A 20,370-nucleotide genomic window follows, 5' to 3' on the forward strand; every position below is an offset into this window, starting at 1 on the left:
TTTCAGGCATTTCTTTCTTCCAGTTGTGTTCTTTATGGTCAGTAAACCACATGGGTTCCCAGAAGTTCATTCTGTGTTCACTTACTCATGTGGATTTAACTAAGCATCTTTGTGTTTCCTAATTAGGTTAATAAATTAATCAGAAGTTCTACAGAGCAAAAATCTAAGCTGAGCAGCAGGGTTTTAAGCAATGGGAAGAGATTGAATTTTATGTTTAATAAAACTGCTTGGTTCTTTAGTTGCCTATGAAGGTAACGGAGAGATTAACAACTGTCACAACTGGTGACTTGTGTCTTGTACAGGTATCAGCTCCACATAGGCCCTTGGTGGCATCACTGACTGTCACTGGACAGAGGGGAAACTGAGGCAGAAAGCAAATGCTGCCTGCCTGTGCCCACAGAGGAGTTGTGGGTCACACATCATTTCTGCCTTTATTGTCAGACCTGGCAGTTTTGTAGAGCTGCCCACTTGCTAAATCTCATTGTACCAACACTTAAACAAGGGATTAAAGAAGCATTAATGTCATCTGCAAATTGTGGTTAGAGACTGTAGCCAGAAAATCAGTGAAGTATAAAACTTCGCATACACCTGTTCTCTCTGTTTAATTTGTGTTCTGCTCTCAAAGCCCTAGGAATATTATATGCAGTCCAGATTTTCGTACCAACAGGATGTTTACTTTATTCAGCTCCTTACTGGATATGTACTGTAAGTCTTTAGCAGTGGAAAATACAAGCTGAAACTGCTCTTTTTCAATTGAATAAAATAGTATGACAATTGTCAGTGGCCTGATAGTCTTTGAATAAAGCTGTAGCCAGTTTCTGTTTCAAACACTCAGAGGAGTCATTATTTTATTTACAGGCCACTTTTACAGTTGAGCACATGTTGTGTTGTGCTCTTTTACTATGTATAAAGAGGTCTTTGCACTCTAGCTTTTCCTTTAGCCTTTTATGTCTCGATTACTTCCATACATGCAGGGTATTTTGCAGTCTTCTGTGGTGAGAGGGCAGCCAGTCTGGGAATGCATCTTCATAACATCTCCGTCACCACCTCTGATGTCTGTTCTACTGTCTGGTGATTTCTTGCAAATTATTTGATCTGGGTCAAAATTATCTTGCAGAGACACAAGAAATGTAATTTTCTGATCTGGTCTGTCTGATCAAATAATTTCATGAGCATTGGAGCCAATAAAAAGGAAGGAGAAAATTTGAGAGCTGCCTTTTAGGGGCAGCTTATTAGACTGTCTTAAATTCATCTTAACCCAGCAAAGTGTTGGGTTGATGAAAGCCTGGAACAGGAAAACTTGACAGTCAGGAGGGGAGAAAGGTTAGTGTCACTGTGTATGTGGATAATTTATCTCTTAGCAGGTAAATTCTCTGTAACATGTAGTTCATTTAATAATGAGGGTAGAACTGAATATCGATGCCACCCACCAAAATCCAGTGATGTTTCAATGGTCTTGATCTTTTGGGTGATAAGTAAAAAATCCTTAAAATTGGAGATTATGGCAGGGCCAGAAGAAAAGTGTTTCTAGCCTTCTTTTTCATCGTTGAAAGTGCAAAATGCTTGATACCTCTCCATAACTCCTTTCTTACCAGCTCACTTTGCTTAAGAGAGCAGCAGCTGGTACAGATTTTGGTCACTCATCTCACATTAGGTGCTGTTGCTTGGATCAGAGTCCTGCAACTACTCAAATGGGGGAAACATAACATATTTTAGTGATGCTGAATTCTTGGTGGGGACCACTATGGTGGGAAGGGCATGCCACTTGTTTTGTGGATGAAACATGTGCACAACTTCCCATTGTTTTCCAGACCCTCAGATCCTTCCCCAGTCCCATTTTCATAAATCTCTGGTGCTCGTAGATGTGTTCAGGACTCCAGTGTTAGAAAGACTGTTCTTTTCAAAATTTCAAATTTCATCACCAGTTCAGCATTATCGTAGGCCATGCAGAAGTGGCTGATGATTTTGCTCAAAGCTGAACTTGAGTTTATAGCATTGTATTTTGGGGTTTTTGTTTGGCTGGTTTGGTTTGGTTTTTTTATATTCACCCACTTGAACAGATCTTACCACTTACTAATATGTGAGAATAGATATCCTGAGGTATTAGCACCTGAATAAGTATGTGCTAATGAGTTGCTGTGGTCTGTGATAGAAATGGTTCTTGAAGGAGTCACGTCTTTTGACTTGAAAGCAAATATACTAATATCTGAGCAGGCACTGAGAAATAAATTAGAATATTTGTTTTGTCTGTGTAATTTTTTTTTTGGCACTGCAGTTCTTATTTAACATTGTTATGTTGAAAGGATATAATTGGAGTAATATATTACTGGGGAATTGCAATAATAATAGTGTTCAAATCTTTCATGTTTTTATGAAGTCACTTTAATGCTGTTCATTGAGTGGTAGAAAGAGCTGGAAGTCTTGCCAGGAATGCAGAGAAATAAAACCCATAAAACCTGGCACAGTGAAAGACTTTCAGTACAATATGAATGTTGATACTTTAAAAATCACAAATCGTCTTTCTATTAATTTGCTGTAGAATAAGGTCTCCTCAAGATAAGACTCAGCAGTGCTGTGTAGTTGGTATTTAAAGTATTCCATCTGCATCTAAACGAGTAGCTCCAAGACAATCAGATTATGCAGTAGTTACTTTGGTGAGAATATCGCCTAAGTGGAATGGAAACTTCATTTTGAGTCTAATATTAGACCCTGCTTTGGAAAATTCCTTTTAAATGATCACAAGCTGGGAATAGCAAAAGAATTTAACTTTCGACAGACAGCATTCACCAAGAATTTGTTTTTAACTGCTTATGTTGGGTCCCTGGGAAAGCAGATGTGAAAAACTTACCAAAGTGAATTGACTTGACCTGATGCAATGTTTATATCAGTAGTTGATAAGTTTTTCTCCCTTGTCTAATTTGTTCGGGATATTTTCATTCTTTAAGCATGAGTAAGTCTGGGTTGGAATACTTTGAATGCTTGTTAGTCTAATAATCTGAATCTTAAAGCAGGCAGACATTATTGCCTATAAAGGGGTCTAAGCAAAGTTGAACTATTTTGGTTGTCTTCCACAGCTGGGGATGAGTATAATTTTTGAGACCAGCAAAGGAGAGTATGAGACACTTGTTTACCTCCTGATAGTTCAGAAAGCATATTGATGTCTGTGTTTTTGTACTGCAAAATGCCACTTATATTTGGTGGAACTTTTGAATGAATGCTATTATTTATGCAGCTTTACAAAGGGCTGGGTTTCAGTGGCTGCTGGAGAAACTGGCAACCAGAGGTATCAAGGCCAGTTTGAAGGGTCATGATGATTATTCCTGTGGCATAAAAGACTTTAGGAATTCACTATGAATGATGCACAATTCAAGAATCTTTAGAACTGCTACATATCTTCTTTGATGTTCTCTTTGTTGATCAGACAGTTGCTTTGAATATTTCAGTTAATTAAATCCTAAATGGCATGTCATCACCCCATATGGGGAATATATAAATAAATTATTTTTGAGGAAGAGAGCAGAAAAAGAGGAGCTGATGGATGGGGCTGACTTCTCCCTAGCTCTATCCTCTCCCTGTTCTTCTGTGGTTTGGTCGTTGTTGCTGTTTTTTCCAGTCTTGAGGTAAACATCCATGGGATCTCACTGCAGAGGAGGGCTCCAGCCTGGCCTTCCTCTGCCAATACATGAGACAAGAAGCAGAACAACAAGATAATATGATGAATTCAATGCCAGGGTGACAGTTTTGCTGGGAAAGACATTAGAACAAGAACACTGATCTCTTTAGCTCTCCTTTAGGGCATAGGGTGGATTTATGTGATGTAGGAATGTGTATCTCAGACAGAAATCAGATTATGATTTTAAGCATCTGTTAAACTTCACCCCATTTTTAAAAAAGCTTGACACCAACCTTTTTGTCTTTTTATTTATACCTGTATGTCTCTAGTTCTGCTATAATTTCTGATCATTCAGAAATTTCTAAAATGTCTAAATTGCTGATCTGTTTCCTTGCAGGCAAGTCTCACCTGGCTATAGTGCAAAGAGTAAACAATGAAGGAGAAGGAGATCCTTTTTATGAAGTCCTGGGAATTGTCACTTTAGAAGATGTGATTGAAGAGATCATCAAGTCTGAAATTCTGGATGAAACAGATCTATACAGTAAGTAGAAATATTTGCAATTTGTTTATAGATGAGAAGAAGCAATTGTATTTATAGCAGTGTTTTGAGAGATGTTATGTTGCTAATTTAAAATCTCAGTAGTCAAATTGTTGAGGAAGTTTCTGTAACAAAATTACCTGCAGATCCCTCAGATGATCAAAGTAATTTTTATTTTTGCAGCATGGGAACCTTACTCCTTTAGGCTGTGTTAATTCAGAAGCAGGACAAGTTTCTTTGTTTGATCTTTTTACCAGGAAGGTTTACATCTGCAACAATGATCTCCCACATTTTCCCCTATTGTCTCTCTGCCTTGAGGGCCTGTAGTCCATGTACTACCATACTTCAGCAAGAGGCAGGCAAATACTATGCCTCAAGGAAGAGGAATGGAGTCTCTTTAGAATATCTGTCACTCATTGAGAAATCTTGAGAATGGAAGATCTTCCTCGGGGCTGAAAACCAGTCTGTCCTAAATGCCTTCTCTTTCTACCACTCAGCATAGCTCCTTCCTTGTGTTAATGTCTCTTGAGGGAGATGATGCTGCAGGTCAACCATTACCTGGAACTTGAGACATCTGGACCCTTTTCTTTCTCAGAATAAAGCTTGGCCAGTTACCTGAAGTGCTTCTCCCCCCATCTGCACAATCTGGCTGTGCATACAGGACTTCCTTTCAGCCATTCTTCATCTGTCTTATCTGTGCTTTGATCACTTGCTGGCAGATGCTGGTTTTCACTATGTGTTTTCGTGCAGCACAAGGATGTGTCCAGATTCTATTCTAGTAAAAATAATAATTTGAAGTATCTTTAAGACTGTTCAGCTGTCCTTTACTTTTTTTCTCTTTCCTCACAGAAGGAATGTTTCTACAGCATTTGTTCAGGCCAACCCAAGCATCTTCTATCCTCCCTCCAAGCCAAATGCCCAAAGAGCACTTTTAACTGTGGGATAGACTTGCTTGTTTTTATCTGAAATGCTTTCTGTACCTAGTCGATATTTTATCAGTATTTATGTACCCAAATGATCATGTAAATCACAGTTGTGTTTCACCATGTGCTGAACAGTCTTAATTACTGTGTAAATCACAGAAGTCCAGTTATATTGATTTCTTTTCGTATCTTCACAAATGAATTTTTGGGCTAATCAGTTGCAACATAATGATTTTGCAGGCTGAATTCAAACTTCCTTTTATACTCCAAAAATATTCTATCTTTATCTGCTTTTGAGATATTTACATGCATGTATGAGGGAAGACACTGTGTATGCTTTCAAAACCACTCCCCTCCCCTCACCCCCCCACTTGTTTGTTAAGAGAAAACAGATCATGCTGTGTTGTTCTTCAGGACAAAAAAAGCTTAACATCCCTTAATAGGATGTTAGAGGGCAAGGAAATGAAAATATAATTTTAATTTTACTACCTGAAAGTTTCCTATATTAATAAAATAGAGCTGGTGAACATTGAGTTTGCTTGAAACTCTCATTCCTGGGGTAATTTTTTACCATTGAAAATTCTTTGTTCAGAACAGGAGGAAAACTTCCGAGGCTTCCTGGAGGATGTAGGAAACTTTAGGGGGTGACTCCTGCTGTCATGAAGAACTTCTAATTTCTTTATGAAGGACTGGAGATCATTCCAATGTTTAGACTGAAGGATATTGTAGCAGTAAGGGAGAGAGCAGAAGTCCCAAGAAGCTGGAAGGATAACAGGAAATGTGAGAGGCTTTGGACTTAGGCAGCCAACCTCTAGTTGGTCTGGTGATGAGAACATGTATGAGAACATGGGTTTACTGAAGGTACTTTATTGTCCATTATATGTTAAGGCAGGTTATTTTTGGTGTTGATATCACAGTGTCACTGTTAGTAACCCCACCTCTGTTTCTGTTCATTATTATAGCAGTCTGGCTTGCTCAGCTCAGAACAAATCAAGAAAGAACAAGCTTGAAACCCTTGGAGTGATTTGATCTGTACTAGGTGTTTACTTTAAAAAAGAGGTTTTGAAAAATTCTGGCAGCATTGTTAATACTTTGTTCTGAAGTTTTGAAATTGTTTTGTTTTGCTTTGATGGAAACTTGAAATTCAATGAAATGGCTGACCTTGGTGTTGGAGCTGTGCCTTTCTGTTGTTTCCATGAAAAAAAACATTTGAACTGTTTTAAGGTGGAAGCTATAGTATATTTACAGTTTTTGCTGAAAGCTGCTCTCACTGCTGAGCTCTGCAGCTGAATTTCTGGAGGGTGCCAAATAAATGTGGGCTGTATCTTTATGTGGTTCCATTGTGCCATAGCTTGCACAAATGCTGTGAGCAAGGAGATGATGGGAGCAGGAAAAATTATTAAATATGTCTGACCCATCAAGATCTGGGTAGACTGAGTACTTCTGAGGATGAAACTTTGTACTGGGGATGCTGAAGGGGTGGAGAGATGATGTTTCTGTCGTGACACACGACATATTTCAGCCCCTTTCATCATGAAGAGCTGCCAGTGTGTTTTGCTCTTAGTACTGGAAAGTTGCAGCATTTTTTCATGGTTAGCACACTACTGGAATCTGTCCTGTGCTGCCATGATTCTGGCCATGGAGCCATGGTGGGAGAGCATTTCTCAACTTTCTCGGAAGCCCAAGGGAGAAAGCTGTATGTTCTGTGTTAGACTGCACAGACTGCTTGTTGAGTTTTCTGGTCCAGGTTTGACTGGTGGCCTTAGCTCTTTCTGCTTGAATATCATCTGTTTGTCTTGTCTGGAGCTCACTGCAGATGTCTTCTCTGTCCTAAAGACAAAAAGCACAGGAAGAGAACAAGGACTTTCCCTAGCAATTGCCTGGGTGCATTTGCAGTGCCTGTTAACCTGTCTGCTTCTCTAATTGAATGGGTGATCTGAGGTTTGAACTGCCTGTTCTGTAGGCATCTCCAGTCCAAGCAGGCTCCTTCAAGGAGCACTCATCCTCTGGAGTACTCTACCTCAGCCCAGAGTTCATGGTCAGGCTTGTTGCCTATGTTTTGAAGAAGTCTAAATATTTCCAGAACATACTGAAGACATTTGCAATATTTGTTAATTTCTCACCAGAAGTTGTATTGAGTATACCTCATGAATCTCATTGTTCATGTTGCAGAACCAAACAGTATCTCAGCACTCTGTAAGCAGAGATCACTTCAGCATGCCAAGATAACTTCAGTGCCCCCATCTCCATCTCACTTACTGGAGAAAGGACAGACAGGAAATACCTGGTTCAGATTCAATTACATTGGTCACAATCCAGTCCTTGGTTCTTATGTCTTAAAAGAAACTCAAAAGTTGTTTGGATAGCAAAGAACAATTTAAGACCATCCCTTGCAAAAATAAGCCAAGATAATGCTAGTGCCAATAATGCTTAAGCCATGTGGCTCTGCTATAACCATGTAATGTTTTTCTTGAGGGAAGATTTTTGGATAAGCTGCCAAGGTGAAAAAATAGGAGGAGTTGAAATTGCCCATCATTTGAGTTAGAGCCTGGGTGTCTTACCTTGATGACTGTTATGGACAGAAAGATTTAAGGCATCTTCCCATTGTGTGATGCTGGTCTTGTTTTCAGGTACCAGTAGTGCAGTGTGAATGTTACAGCTGTAATGTTACAGCTCTTTCAAAGGGAAAACACAGAGAAGTTTCCCGGTCCCAGGACAAACACTTGTACTTATGATTTTTGCCTCCCTGAAGAGAGCAATGATGGAGCTCCTTGTAAGAAAACACCTCAGATACAATGCTTTAAAAATAACATTCTCTGAGCCTTTCAGAAAAAAGCAGTTTCTATTTTTCTTATCTCTTACAAGAGGTAGGACCTGGTGAGAGCTTCTAAGCGATGTTTTTTGCTGTTAGTTTTCCATTGCTTTGGTATGTATCTTTCCTTTAACTGCAAGTACAGATAAGGTCTGTCTCAAACTATATTCCTAAGGCAGGGATTGTTTTTAGTCTGTAGCTGCTTCCTTCAGTGGTTTCTATTCCTGCTTTTGGAAGAGCAACTGCAGTCCCTGATGTAGTCCAAGTCTTGAGTAAAGCACTACTAGGGTAAGAGGCTTCTGCTTTCAAAGAAGAAGGACATGGGTCATCATTGTTCTCCATGTACCTAGGAACAAGTATCTCAAACTTTCTGATTTGCATTGCTCACAGAATACGCTCAAGATATCTCAAATAGGTAAATTACTGTCAGCACAGTATTGCTTTGGAGTCTGTGATCGTCCTGTAATGGAATGGAGCTTCCTGGGAAGCTGAGGATTTAGATGTACTCATGTCTAAAAGACTGGGTGACTTGGGAAAATCTAGAAGCCTGTAAATTACCAGTATCGTGCATTTCTAAGCCTCAAACTCAGCCAATCTGAGTCTTATGTAGTCTTTAGCATTTATTTGGACTTGTAAAAGGCTCTAGATCTCAGTGGCTTCAAGTGCATCACTTTAATCATCTTTGCATGTGTAACTCAAAATCTGAACAAGCACATTGGGAGTAAGTACAGTTTCAGTGTCAGCTTCACCTATACCTCTTTGTGTGCCTGCCCAATCCTGTGCCATGAATCAATGTGCCAGAGCTGCCTGCAGACCCTCAGAAGCCCAGTTATTTTACACCAATAGACAAGTAGCTGCAGTACTCTTAGCATCTTCCCTGTCAAAAGCACTGAGAAAACTTGAGCCGTGTCTTGTCTCTGAGGGGCTCACAGGAATTGCCTCAACACTTAGGTTTCCTGCACTCTATGGAACTCCGAGCTGTCTGACAGCATTCTGCTGCTTATAGCCACTGCCACCCTACATGTGGTGTCACCAGAGAGAAGCAGCACCATGCCATCTGAGCAGAGACCTCTTCTTTCTGGAACTGATGTATACCATAGCCCAGAATACCTATAGCTGTCCACTTTACTTGGTTTCCTAAACATTTTGGGGCATCAGCTCAGGAGGTGTATGGTAATTCCTGGGTTGTCTCTTTTTTGTGTTGTCTTTCACAAGTGGAGATTCCTCACCACAGAGCCTGTTTTAAGACACAGGAGTCCAGGAGCCCAGGATCACTAGCAGGCAAAAACCGACGTCTGAAGTTCTGAAGCCATTCTGTAGTTTATTCCGGCTTCAGTGCTTGTAAAGTGGCCAGAGATTCCCACCTCCAGGCTGTACACCTTGCCAACTTTTGCTGAAGTTTAGACAGGATGAAAGAAACTGCATATACCAGACATTGGGAATACTTCAGCCAAAGGCATGCAGATTTTGCCGCAGCTGTGCAGAGTCACTGAAGCCAGTGGTACAGCAAAATAAATAAGTTATTGTATATTTCCTCTGTGTACATGCTGTGAATTTTCTAAGGAATGTATATGTAAAAAAACAGCTATCCCAGCTATGTTGGTAAAACAGCACCTTTTGATGTTGAGTAGTACTGAACAGGACTTCTCCCCACCGAAAGTATAACATGCAGACCTGCTCTGCAATCAGGTGTTTGCGAGCAGAGACTTTCCCCTGACCAGGATGACAGAGATGTGACAGAGGCTGGGGTGCCTGGCTGTACAGGACAGGACCACAGGGCCACACAGCTCCTGATTGTCTGTGGTTTGGGCTGTGTGATGGTGAGCTGGGCTTTGCAGAGGGCTCTGCCTGCACCTCGTGCTCCGCGTGGCCACCCTGGCTGACTCCGGCCAGCGCGGTTCATGTTGGACCCCGTTCTAACAGAAATCGCTTCCTTCCTTTCTTCTCCCACCCTCCCTTCCCCAGCTGATAACAAGACGAAAAAGAAAGTAGCTCATCGGGACAGGAAGCAGGACTTCTCTGCCTTCAAGCAGACAGACAGCGAGATGAAGGTTAAAATATCACCGCAGCTCCTCCTGGCAATGCACCGGTTCCTGGCAACAGGCAAGTGCGGGTTGTCTCTTTCTGTGATCGTGCCAGAGCCTCGGAGGCAGTTTGTCAGCAAAGGCCGGTGAGGTGGGTGGGACAGTACAGGCGGGAAGGGAGGCTGGACTGTGGGGTGACAAATAATGCCACTGTTGTGTTTTTCTTTTTAAATTCTCTCCTCTCCTGTGTTCAGTGTCGGCATGAACCCTCTGAGACATATACCAGGGGTGGACCAGTAACTTTAAATTGGTCTGAAAGGTAAGGATGAATGCCAAGTGCCGCACTGCATGTCTAGAGTCCGTCAGATTAACGACTAGCAAGTACACCCCATTAGGAAGAGCTCAGGGAACAAAGCAAAGAGGACTCGATACCACTGGCCAGCTGGCTGTAATTGCACTCTGGCGCCTTCTCCAGAAAGACATGCTGGACTTTTTGCAGGAAGGTCTAAACCTGTTCCGTGAGACTCTATAACTCCAAGTGAAAAACTCTCCTGACACATTTAATGCAGACTGCACAGGTGGTTGAACTATACTCTTTAAAATGGATTTCTGTCTGGCTTGTGTGACCTCCATTGATGACTTCAGAGGTTTCAGAGGACAGTTGTCTCCATCCCAGAACACCTTCATGTTTTAGCCCTTGAGTGGGCAGTCTGGCAGAGAGACCAGGGCCTTGAATGGTTTCTTGCAGCTGGTATTGCCTTTCATCGTAAACTCGGTCCTTTCACCTCAGAGATGAGGCCTTTAAACAGGAGAGCTTGTGGAAAAATGCCTTCCTGTTGTTTGTGCTGTCTTTCTTTCACATATAAAGACGTACCACTTGTAGGCCTTTCAGATGGTCATCTTTTGCTGCCATGTTCAACATACATTCATGCGTGGAAAAGTATAAAGTTGCTTTGTCTGAAGTTTGCCAGCTCCACTTGGAAGTTAGTACTTCCCCTCCTCTAAGATGCAGTGACTGCCTGCCTAGATGCTCCTAGTCTGTCTTCATGCTTTATTTTGCTTCTGTGACTTGAAAGAAATATGTACATGATCGGTTATCACATCTCAGCTGAGGGGCAGTAATTCCTTAGAAGGCTCGGACTCCTATGGCTCATGTGCACGTGAGCGTGTCCTTGGTGAAAGGAAGCAGTTCAACAGGAAGATGTGGATTTAACAGCAAGCAAGGCGTTGTTCGTATAGTGTACAAGACTCAGTGGAGTTCCATAAGCACCTGCTCAACAGACATAGTCTTACAGTGATGCTTCTCTACTTGTTTTGTGGATGAAAGGATTGTGTAGCTTAAATACAGGTCTGTCGGTGAAGCCACTGCTAAAAAAGATGAAAGCTACAGTTCTGTTTTCTCTGTTCTAAATTGAGAATAGTGTCTTTAGCAGATGATGGATTGTTAATGGTCCTGTTCTGAAATGTGATGTTGGTAAAGCTTATCAATTTGCATGTGTAATTCTCGTCGTCCCTGGCTTACCTCTCCCACACAAGGATGAGCTTTTCTGCTTCAAACAGCTCCTGTTGAAAACACTGAAGATCAAGTGGATAGGGATTGTGTTCTGTGTGTCAGGCATTAATCCCACATGGCTTGAACTGACCTGTACTTTCACTCACTTTGAGTAACTCTTCCCATATGAACCATGGAAGTCCCAGTTGTGTCTTATTTGTGTAGAGCATCTCTCTAAAGCAACTTTATAGGCCCCAAGCAGTAATTAATTTTTTTTTTTAATAAATTGCAATAAATGCTGTGACTTTAATAGCTTTTAGGGAACAAAAAAACAAATTCAGAGGTTCTCTGTGCCCCAACTGTAAAGCTCTTCCATTTGTACAATTCCATGACTCAGAACTCTCAAGAGGGGAAGACCATCTTTTTCTTTTCCCTTTCAGATGAAGACATGATTTTTGGTTGTTTTGAAAAATGCTTCAGTAATGGAAGTTGGGGTGTTACTGTGTTTTTTCCCCCCCTTTACAAATCTAACAGTCTCAAAAGACAGGAAGCCTGCAATTCCATAATGGACCTCTCTGCATCTGTGTGTCTTTTATAGGCAAATGCTTATTAACGAGTATTGCTAACTTCTTGCCAGGCATATGAGATGTAATGCCGAGTTGTATCTTGTGTTATAGAAGTAGAAGCATTTGGTCCATCCCAGATGTCAGAGAAGATTCTTCTCAGGCTGCTAAAACATCCCAACGTTATCCAGGAGCTGAAATATGATGAGAAGAACAAGAAAGCCCCAGAACACTACCTCTACCAGCGAAACAAGCCTGTCGACTACTTTGTTCTTATTTTACAGGTCAGACATGTGGTTGTGTAGATATGTGCAAAACCTTCTATTTCCTGATATATCCCCCTCTATACGTGTTCCAGTTGTTGAAGTTTGTCTTCTTTCAAACATGGGAGGGGAACTATGGCTCCTGGGAACTGCTCCTGCCTCCTTTATGACCTTGCGAGCCTTGAAGGGCACACTCAGGTGCTTTCACCCTCAGTTAAACCAGTTGTGAAGGATAGAAAGCACTTCCCACTTTCAGTCATCTGCCAAAAGTTACTTATGCTTTCACTATCCTAAAGATAGACAGTGCAAAGGAATCCCCATTGGCATGGCTTGGAAAATAGGGATGCAGAAAATGCCACGTCATAGGAATTTTGCCAGCGTACTTTATCTGTTGTGCCTTTTCCTTTTGCAGAAGGAGGCATGGGAGTTTGATGGTTTAGAGAAATTACATTTTTCTCTGCAATTTTGAATTGTACCTGAGGTGTAGTGAGAAGCACAAGTTTCAGTGGGGGCCTTGTGCCATCTACTGAACTGATGTCACCTCCTGCTACAGCCCAGTGGAATGCAGACCCTGGGAACCCTGCCATCCATGCCTTTATCCTGTCCTGAGGTCCTTGCACTTGCCTGGCTTTTAGATGGGAGCCCTGGGTGGTGTGGGAGGACTGTCTTCTGTGTGTTCTGTACAGGATTGCTTCCAGTGCTGGCATCTCCAAGGTTTTGTTACTAGTCAGGAATGGTTGAATGGTATAGGTAAAGCTTTACACAGAAATTTACTTTCTATCTAGCACCATTTAAACAGGAATAGTCCTTTCAGAGAGATTTTGCTGGAAGGGTTCTTCTCTTTCATGCACAACTGAAAATAAGTCTTGATTGTAAAAGCGCACGCATTGGTAGCTGAAATTTTAACAAAGGGCTTGAAATTCTAACATGGCCCTTTAAAATAGAAGAGGGGAGGGCACACGTTTAAACACTCTGTGATAAACAGCTGTGAGAGCACTGGGATATTGTGGATTCAATATAATTCTGATATTAAAAAAAAAAATCTTTTTCAAGAGTTTGTGGAGCCACTGGTAGCTCTTTAACTGCTCTTTCTTACATGCTGAATTGTTACAATCTGAAATATTCCAAAGGCAAGAGAATCCTCCTGATGTAGTGCTGCAAAGATGTAAATGGAGGACATGGGAATACAAAAGAACAATCAGTTCTTCCTGCATTATTTTGCAATCAATAAATATTTAGCAAACACAACATGCCAGGTCTATATGCATTTGGAAAAGTGAGTGTTGCAGTAAATACATAGTATAAAAATGGTAACAAGGTTGGTTCTGCCAGGATCAAGAGGAGATAAATACTCTGCTTTTGTTATTTAAATGGTCTTGGACTTATTCTCTCACACTGAGGGACCAAGAATACCTTCACAGTAAATGAATGCCAGTAAACAAGTAATTGTATATTCTTAGTGTGTGTAACCAGTCTTTGCCTGGGTGACACAATTGTACCTTTTGGAAGGCTTATAATGAAGAAATAAGCTACTTTTGTTTCATAGAGTGAAATTGGTTTTAAAAGGGATTTTTATGAAGCTGTTGCTTGTGATAGCAGGAAAGTGGATTTGTGAGGGCACTCTTTTCCTGCTAGGCAGATTTTGTGCTTTTTCTCATCTGGGACAGTTAGGTAAACTGACTTGGTATTGGGGCTCATGCAGGTTGAGTTCATTATCACCTTTCTCTGCCTTCAGTTCAGTACTGTAAATTTAAAGGCATGATTATTTATTTTAAGTGGGGCTTAATGAAATAAACACTTAGAAATAAATTCTACTTTTTGGCCTCATTTTCACCCAATTGTGTTCAGATGTTGTTCAGTCTTCTTAGTGCACCTGGAATGTATAGTCTATCTCCCCTTCCCAACATAGCCAGAGGAAAAGCATTGCAGGTAATTGTGTTGTTTGCCTGAAATTCCAAATTTTGGTAGTTCAGCCTGAAAGCTGGATGAGATCTCTTCTGTCTGCAGTGGTGTGCTGTGAGTCTCAGTGCAGCAAGGATGGATGGACATGAAAAACAGACCCCACTGAAAAGACAATTATTTTTAGCTACTTGTATACCAGAGTGACTGGGATGATTTACCTCTATGTTTGATGCAGTGGGTTCTGTTCTGGAGTCCAGTGTAGGACATAATGTTCTACACTTGGTTGAGCCCACATCAGAAACAGATGTACTTGCATGGTAGTGTAGTTTTGTATAGCTCGGGAAGCACTGAGGGTCTTTTCTAGTCAAGACTCTGCAAAAGAGCAGGATCTTAAGGGTGTTGGAATCTGTAAAACTGCTAGGAATCAAGAACACCAAAGCAGCCCCAAGGCTGCTCCTTCAGGAATAAGGGCTTTATTTCTGTGGGAATCTCATCAGTGTAGGCAGCCAGCCTTCTCACACATTATCTCCCATCTCCCTTTCTGTGTTTGTCTTAGAGGGAATTCTGTGTGGATGTGAGCTGTGACCCAAAATGTCTAGATGCTTCAAGATCCCAGGTGATTGTGCTAGGTTTAAGCCTGTTGTGCCACCAGGGGAGTATTTTTTCACTTTGCAGTATAGGAAAACAGCCTGGCAACACTTGGAGCAGAGTACCAACCAAAGCTGTGTGGTGATCCTGATCCTGCTCTTCTGCAGAGACTTCTGCTGGCCACAAAGCATCAAAGACCAGGGTAGCTCAGGGCACAAATGCCTATTGCCCTTCAGGGTCTGTCCCTGTTCAGGCACTGTTACAAACTGCAGGGACCATGACACTGCTTAGAGATGTCAGGCAAAACTATCTTTCAGGGCTCAAGTCTGATCTTGTGCCTTAAGACCCATGGTCCCTTTTAATTGTAGCTCTCTCTCCTTTTCCTTAACAGGGGAAAGTGGAAGTGGAGGCTGGGAAAGAGGGGATGAAGTTTGAAGCTGGTGCTTTTTCCTACTATGGGGTGATGGCCCTCACAGCATCACCAGGTATGTCCTCTTATCTTCTGCTTCTGGAACAGTCTGAGCTCCTGCAGAGTCCTGCCCTGCTGTGTCTGTGGGACTGATGGGATTGGCACCTCCTTGCAGCACAGCCTGCCGTGGTGTCCCTGGGGGACTGGCTGGTGGCAATGCTGGCACTGACCCCGGGACCCAGCAGCTGGCAGTGGTTTGCCAGCTCCCAGAGGATGTGAGTGTTGGCTTTAGCAAGGGATATGGCTGGAACCGGTGGAAAGCTTTGTAGTTTTGCTCGTGGCAGGATGACAGGGAGTGAATTAACGGGAATAAACAATTAGTGGCAGAGGGACATCTAGTGGTGTGAAGAGCAACCGCTGGGTTAGCGTGGGGATGGTTCTCTTTATCAGTCTTGTGCCTAAAGCTGTCTGAAGAGAAAGGATGGAGCAGTGCCAGAAAAGCAATTGCTCCTGTCAGCTTGTGTGGAAATGTACCTGAGAAATCAGCAAGGGAGAAGAGGTGGTGTCTGAGGGTGAGTGAGCCACCTACCAGTGCACAAGTGGTAGTCACACGAGCCACCACCTCACTGGCACAGGTCAGGGAATTCTCATATAATCCACCAAGAGTTGGGCTCCAATGCTACATTTCAGCATTTGGTGATGTATCTTATTGCCAGCAGTGTCACCACTTAGGTCTTGACCTCAGCTGGAAATGTACAGCCCTGCTGGGTGAGCTGGGGCACTGGAGCTGGTGCCGGTCTTCTGCTGACACAAAACCACTTGTTCAGCTCCAGGGAGAAATGTTTCTCACGCTGAAATTGTGTCCTGTCACAGCAGGGTTTACATTCCACTTGAGAGGCAGCTTGTTTAAATTGTATACTCAGGAGTGCTCCTTTACATGTGTGTATCTGTGTGTATGTACACTATCAAATTGTGGTGGAATGGAAACGGTTTTGAAAGTTATGAGTGTAACCTTGTTAGACTCTACCATCATCAGCAGTTCTCTGGACTTCTGTGAGCTCACTTTTACAGACAAGACTAATTCCTTAATTATGTGTACTTTAATTTAGTCAGTAGTTTATACTTTTTGAGATTTGAGAGATTTTAAAGCATGCAGAGTGCTGACTGGATTTTATCTCAGTAATAGCAGCCATATTCATGAGGAACTGTGAGACATGTACAACTGCATCATGCCCTCAGCTTTTGCAGTATGGGCCAGGCATGGAGCCTGGGTGGTCAGGCATGGTCACTTCTATCAGGCTTACACTTGGAAATCACCTGTGGCATCTCTTTTGACAGTGTCGTTCAGTTAGAGTGTTTTCATGTGTTGTTGGGTTGTGGTTTGGTTTTTTGTTGGTTTTTGGTTTTGTTTTTTTTTTTTTATGTTTCTAACCCTCCCCACAACCATTCCAGTTGCCCCAAGTCCTATCAGGTCAAATGGTCTCGTCTTTATATGCCCTGAGATCCGTCTTTAATTTCACCATGTGGTACTTAGGAATGTGCACTGCTGTAAAGTAATCTTGGCCAATCTTGAAATTACCTTCAGCTGGTTGGCTTTGTTCTTGGGTTTTTTGTTTTTTGATTTTTTTTTTTACATGTAGGAAATTCCTCATTTTGTTGTCTTTGCCTCCAGGTTCAGGGAATCTGTTGCATGATGTCTTGTGGCATCATGAGATCTGTTGAGATCAGCTCATAAAAATAATTCCTGTTGCTCTGTGTAGACAGAAAAGCTCAGGGAAAGTGTAAGTTAATGTGGAATGAAAGAAAACTCCTTCTCTTCTGTAGGTCCTAAATTAATTACATGTGCTTGCTCTTCTCACCTGGAAGATGAAGCCACTAACAGTGGAGTAAGACACTACAACCAAACAACAAAAAAACCAAAATAACCCCACAAACAAAACCACAGAAAATAAACAAACAAACAAAAAACCTAAGAAAATAGTGAAGCTTTTTTCTTTAACTACAGCTGGGGAGGGATTTGCAGTAATGGTGACAGTACAATACACATCCCAACAGGGATGAACTTGAATCACAGAATCACGGCCTTACATTGTATTTTACTGGAAACTTGAGGAACTATTAAGTACCTTTTGATTTTACTTTTGTTATTTGACTGCCATAGGGAAGAGCACCCCTGAATGTTTTCTGGCTTGTTTTAATTCTTGCCTTCCAGGCTGGAGTAGGCATCACTGCTCCTTTTGAACTATTTCAAAACATGAGTGTGCCTTGATGGACTATTTGGTGCTGGATAGTCATTTAAAATAGCAAGTGAAAATTACTCACTTCTGTTCCAATTCCTTGGTCTTTCTTTTTAGTTTATTTCTAAATTTGATTGCGTTTTTTGGTTTTGCTTTTGTTTTAACCCTTTGCTTTTTCACAGTTGATTTGCACTTCTGGTTTTAGTTCGTCAGTTTGTCAGCTGGCTCCTTCCCCTGTCGAGTGTGGATAGCTGCCGCCTTTCTGGCCGTGATCTCATCCTTTTTCTCTCCCTCTTCTAGTTCCCTTGTCCCTGTCTCGTACCTTTGTTGTCAGCAGAACAGAGTTGTTAGCAGCAGGTTCTCCAGGTAAATCTGCATGCTTCTATTTTCATCATTCTTGTGACTGCCCCGGTGCCATAAAAAGTCAGCTGCAGTCTGTATTTGTCTGACCCCTTTGCTCATTAGGGAGAAGTCCAGCACAGAGTTGTGCCTCACAGGTAGGTATCCTGAACTTTTGTTTATGGTAACTGGGCAGTCATCAAAATGGGAAAAACTAAAAACACATTTAAGAAAATGTGCTTAGTAATGTGTGCTTGTTCTTTTTTCTCATATGGACACTGTTGAAAATCAGGAGGGGAGATTTTTTTAGAAGAATGTATCCTCCCCCAAGCTGAGGCATAAAAAATTCTGAAGAAAGTGTATTTGGCAGAGAAGAATGTATGCTGCTGAAGTGCCATAAAAGGAAAACTTATTTAATGAAAGTATTTATGTTCTCATATGGGTAAATTCTATAGCTTGCATATAGTCTGGCCATTGTAATTCCTGGAAAGCTTTGAGCTTTCTCTCAGGGAGGTTAATGCCAGGGACCAGCACAGTGATCTGCTCAGTGTATTTGCAATGGAATGTACAAGAAGATTGTGGGAGGACTTTCTGGTTCCTGTTGTGCTTAAGACCTTTCCTTGCTGTATCACCAAGCTGACTGGCACAGAAATTCCTTTGGAGAGCAGAGACCAAGAAGGAAACAAACTGGGCCAAAAAGAGCTCTGAGATGTGGTTGAGAGATAAATTGGGAAGCATCAAGAACTGAGCTTAGCAGACACTGCATGCATGGAATGGTTGGGAAAAATGGAAACACATCAAGAAAATCTGTAGGAAAGCAGAATCCTAAAATAGTTTGGGCCACAGTGAGCATATGTCTTCCTTTTGAAGTTTTTTCCATTTTTTTCAATCTTTTCCCAGAACTAAAAGCAAACAAGATAATGATATTCATATTTAAGTGAAATATCTCTTAAAAATTAATACATATCATGCATTTTATACACTTCACCATCTGCTTCCTCCATTTCACCCTCTTTCTTTAACTTTAGAAATTGTATTTCATCATTGATCCCTAAATTATCTTCATACATATTCTGAGCAAACTACAGGTTGTTGCCTTGCAGGGGATTTTTTTCCTGCCCTGTAAGTTTCCTGCTGTAAAACACCAAAGAAGGGGGAGAAATTTAATCTTTCTTTAATTTAAGTACTTGATGGCTCTCCTTTAAGCTTGGCAACTTTGATTATCTTTCTTTGCTTTATTCTTTTCTTTTGCCAGGTCTTTTTTTACTTTTATTTTTCCTTTTCCATTCTACAAATAAATATACACTTTGCACAGGTTGTTTCCAGTATAAATGCCAAGCATACTTTCATAGCTTTTCCCCCAGTTAAATGAAAAAATATACAAAAAATAAACAAGGGAAAATAATAGTGGGAAGAATCTTCTTTGTAAGGAGCTGATAGTGTAAGCCTGATCACTGTGGCAACGTGGTACCAGTTTTGATAAAACTCAGACCTTTTGTGGGGTGCTTATGAAAATAATCCTGTTGTTTAAACACAAATTCATAATACACTTATACTGATGTCCATCTTGTAGCTTGTGCTCTTTATCCTCTCTATAGAAAGATGAGAAGTGTGGGAAAACCTGGATAGAGAAGGTCTACCATGGATCTCTCTAGTGTTGTCATATTTTCTTTCTGTACCCTTTCCTCTTCATTATCTTCTCTTCTCTCTCCCTGAATTGAATGCAATCCAGAAATCATGTTGTTTCCCTCACATCTTTAGAAATCATATATTTTTGTTCTGTCCTTTTGTCTCACCTCTCCTTTTTTTTTTTTCTCTTATAATGCTTTGCCATGTTGCTCTATATCCTTTGTTTATTAGTAATGTACTATAAGATCCCTGATGGGAAGAAAAGGCAGATGCAAGTCAGACTAGTTGTTCCAGATGGAAGCCTTTATCCCAAGCAGCATTGATGCTGTTCTTGTCACACACAGCCATATTTTGTGTATACAGGTGGGAAAGAGGACAAATTCATCCAGCCTTCACAGTTCCTTGTTCTCCAGTGGGAATTTCAGCATCAAGCCCTGTGTGCAGGTAGAGTTTTGGCTTCTGGCAGCAGTTATTGCAGCCTGATGTGGCTTTCAAGTTGGCCAGTTGGCACAAAGGAAAACCTTACAAGGCTCTGAGTGCTTCCCCATAAGCCTGTGCTTGGTGTTGCCACAGGGACCTGCACTAATTCCATGGTGCAGAAATGGTGGGGAAATTATCAAGTTGTCAGAACCTGGTTTTTTTTTTTGTTCTTCTTTTTAAAATGGTAAGAAAGACAACATCAGAAGGAATTTGAATGGTAATAAGAATCAGGGCAATTCTGCATTCTAAAGTGTTAGGTATAGGAAAGGCTGGATTCAGAAGTGTGGAACAAGCTGTGTCATTTGGACAAGGATATATTTTATTTCTAGTTATTAGGTGGCAGAGGTAGGGGTTAAATTTAAGTGAAGGTTTTGGATTTTTAAAGAAATAAAATTATATGTAGAAAAGTCTTCAAAAAAGAATTTGAAAAGCTTGTTAAGGGTATTTTTGTTGATTTGCTCAAGGAGACTTTGTATCTTAAGATTATATGAAAATGATCTTTCAGCTTGAGAATGAGGATCATGTTATGAGTATAGTTTACATCAAGTTTGAGTTTGG

At 41.2% G+C, this 20,370-nt stretch overlaps 1 protein-coding gene across 2 annotated transcripts in view; it reads left to right on the plus strand.

Moving 5' to 3' along the window:
* The window catches only part of CNNM2 (cyclin and CBS domain divalent metal cation transport mediator 2), a 110,939-nt gene that overhangs the window by 84,636 nt on the left and 5,933 nt on the right, over window positions 1-20,370 (plus strand). Inside the window, exons 2-6 of one of the 2 annotated variants that reach the window (XM_031505272.3) lie at window positions 4,011-4,154; window positions 9,852-9,989; window positions 12,080-12,249; window positions 15,110-15,203; window positions 17,665-17,730. In XM_031505272.3, the coding sequence (XP_031361132.1) occupies window positions 4,011-4,154; window positions 9,852-9,989; window positions 12,080-12,249; window positions 15,110-15,203; window positions 17,665-17,730 (612 nt within the window). The remainder of the gene's footprint in view (window positions 1-4,010; window positions 4,155-9,851; window positions 9,990-12,079; window positions 12,250-15,109; window positions 15,204-17,664; window positions 17,731-20,370) is intronic. The other variant, XM_077784677.2, reaches the window with a different exon arrangement.

This window comes from Lonchura striata, chromosome 6, assembly GCF_050655825.1.
Source record: "Lonchura striata isolate lonStrDom1 chromosome 6, ASM5065582v1, whole genome shotgun sequence".
NCBI lineage: Eukaryota > Metazoa > Chordata > Aves > Passeriformes > Estrildidae > Lonchura > Lonchura striata.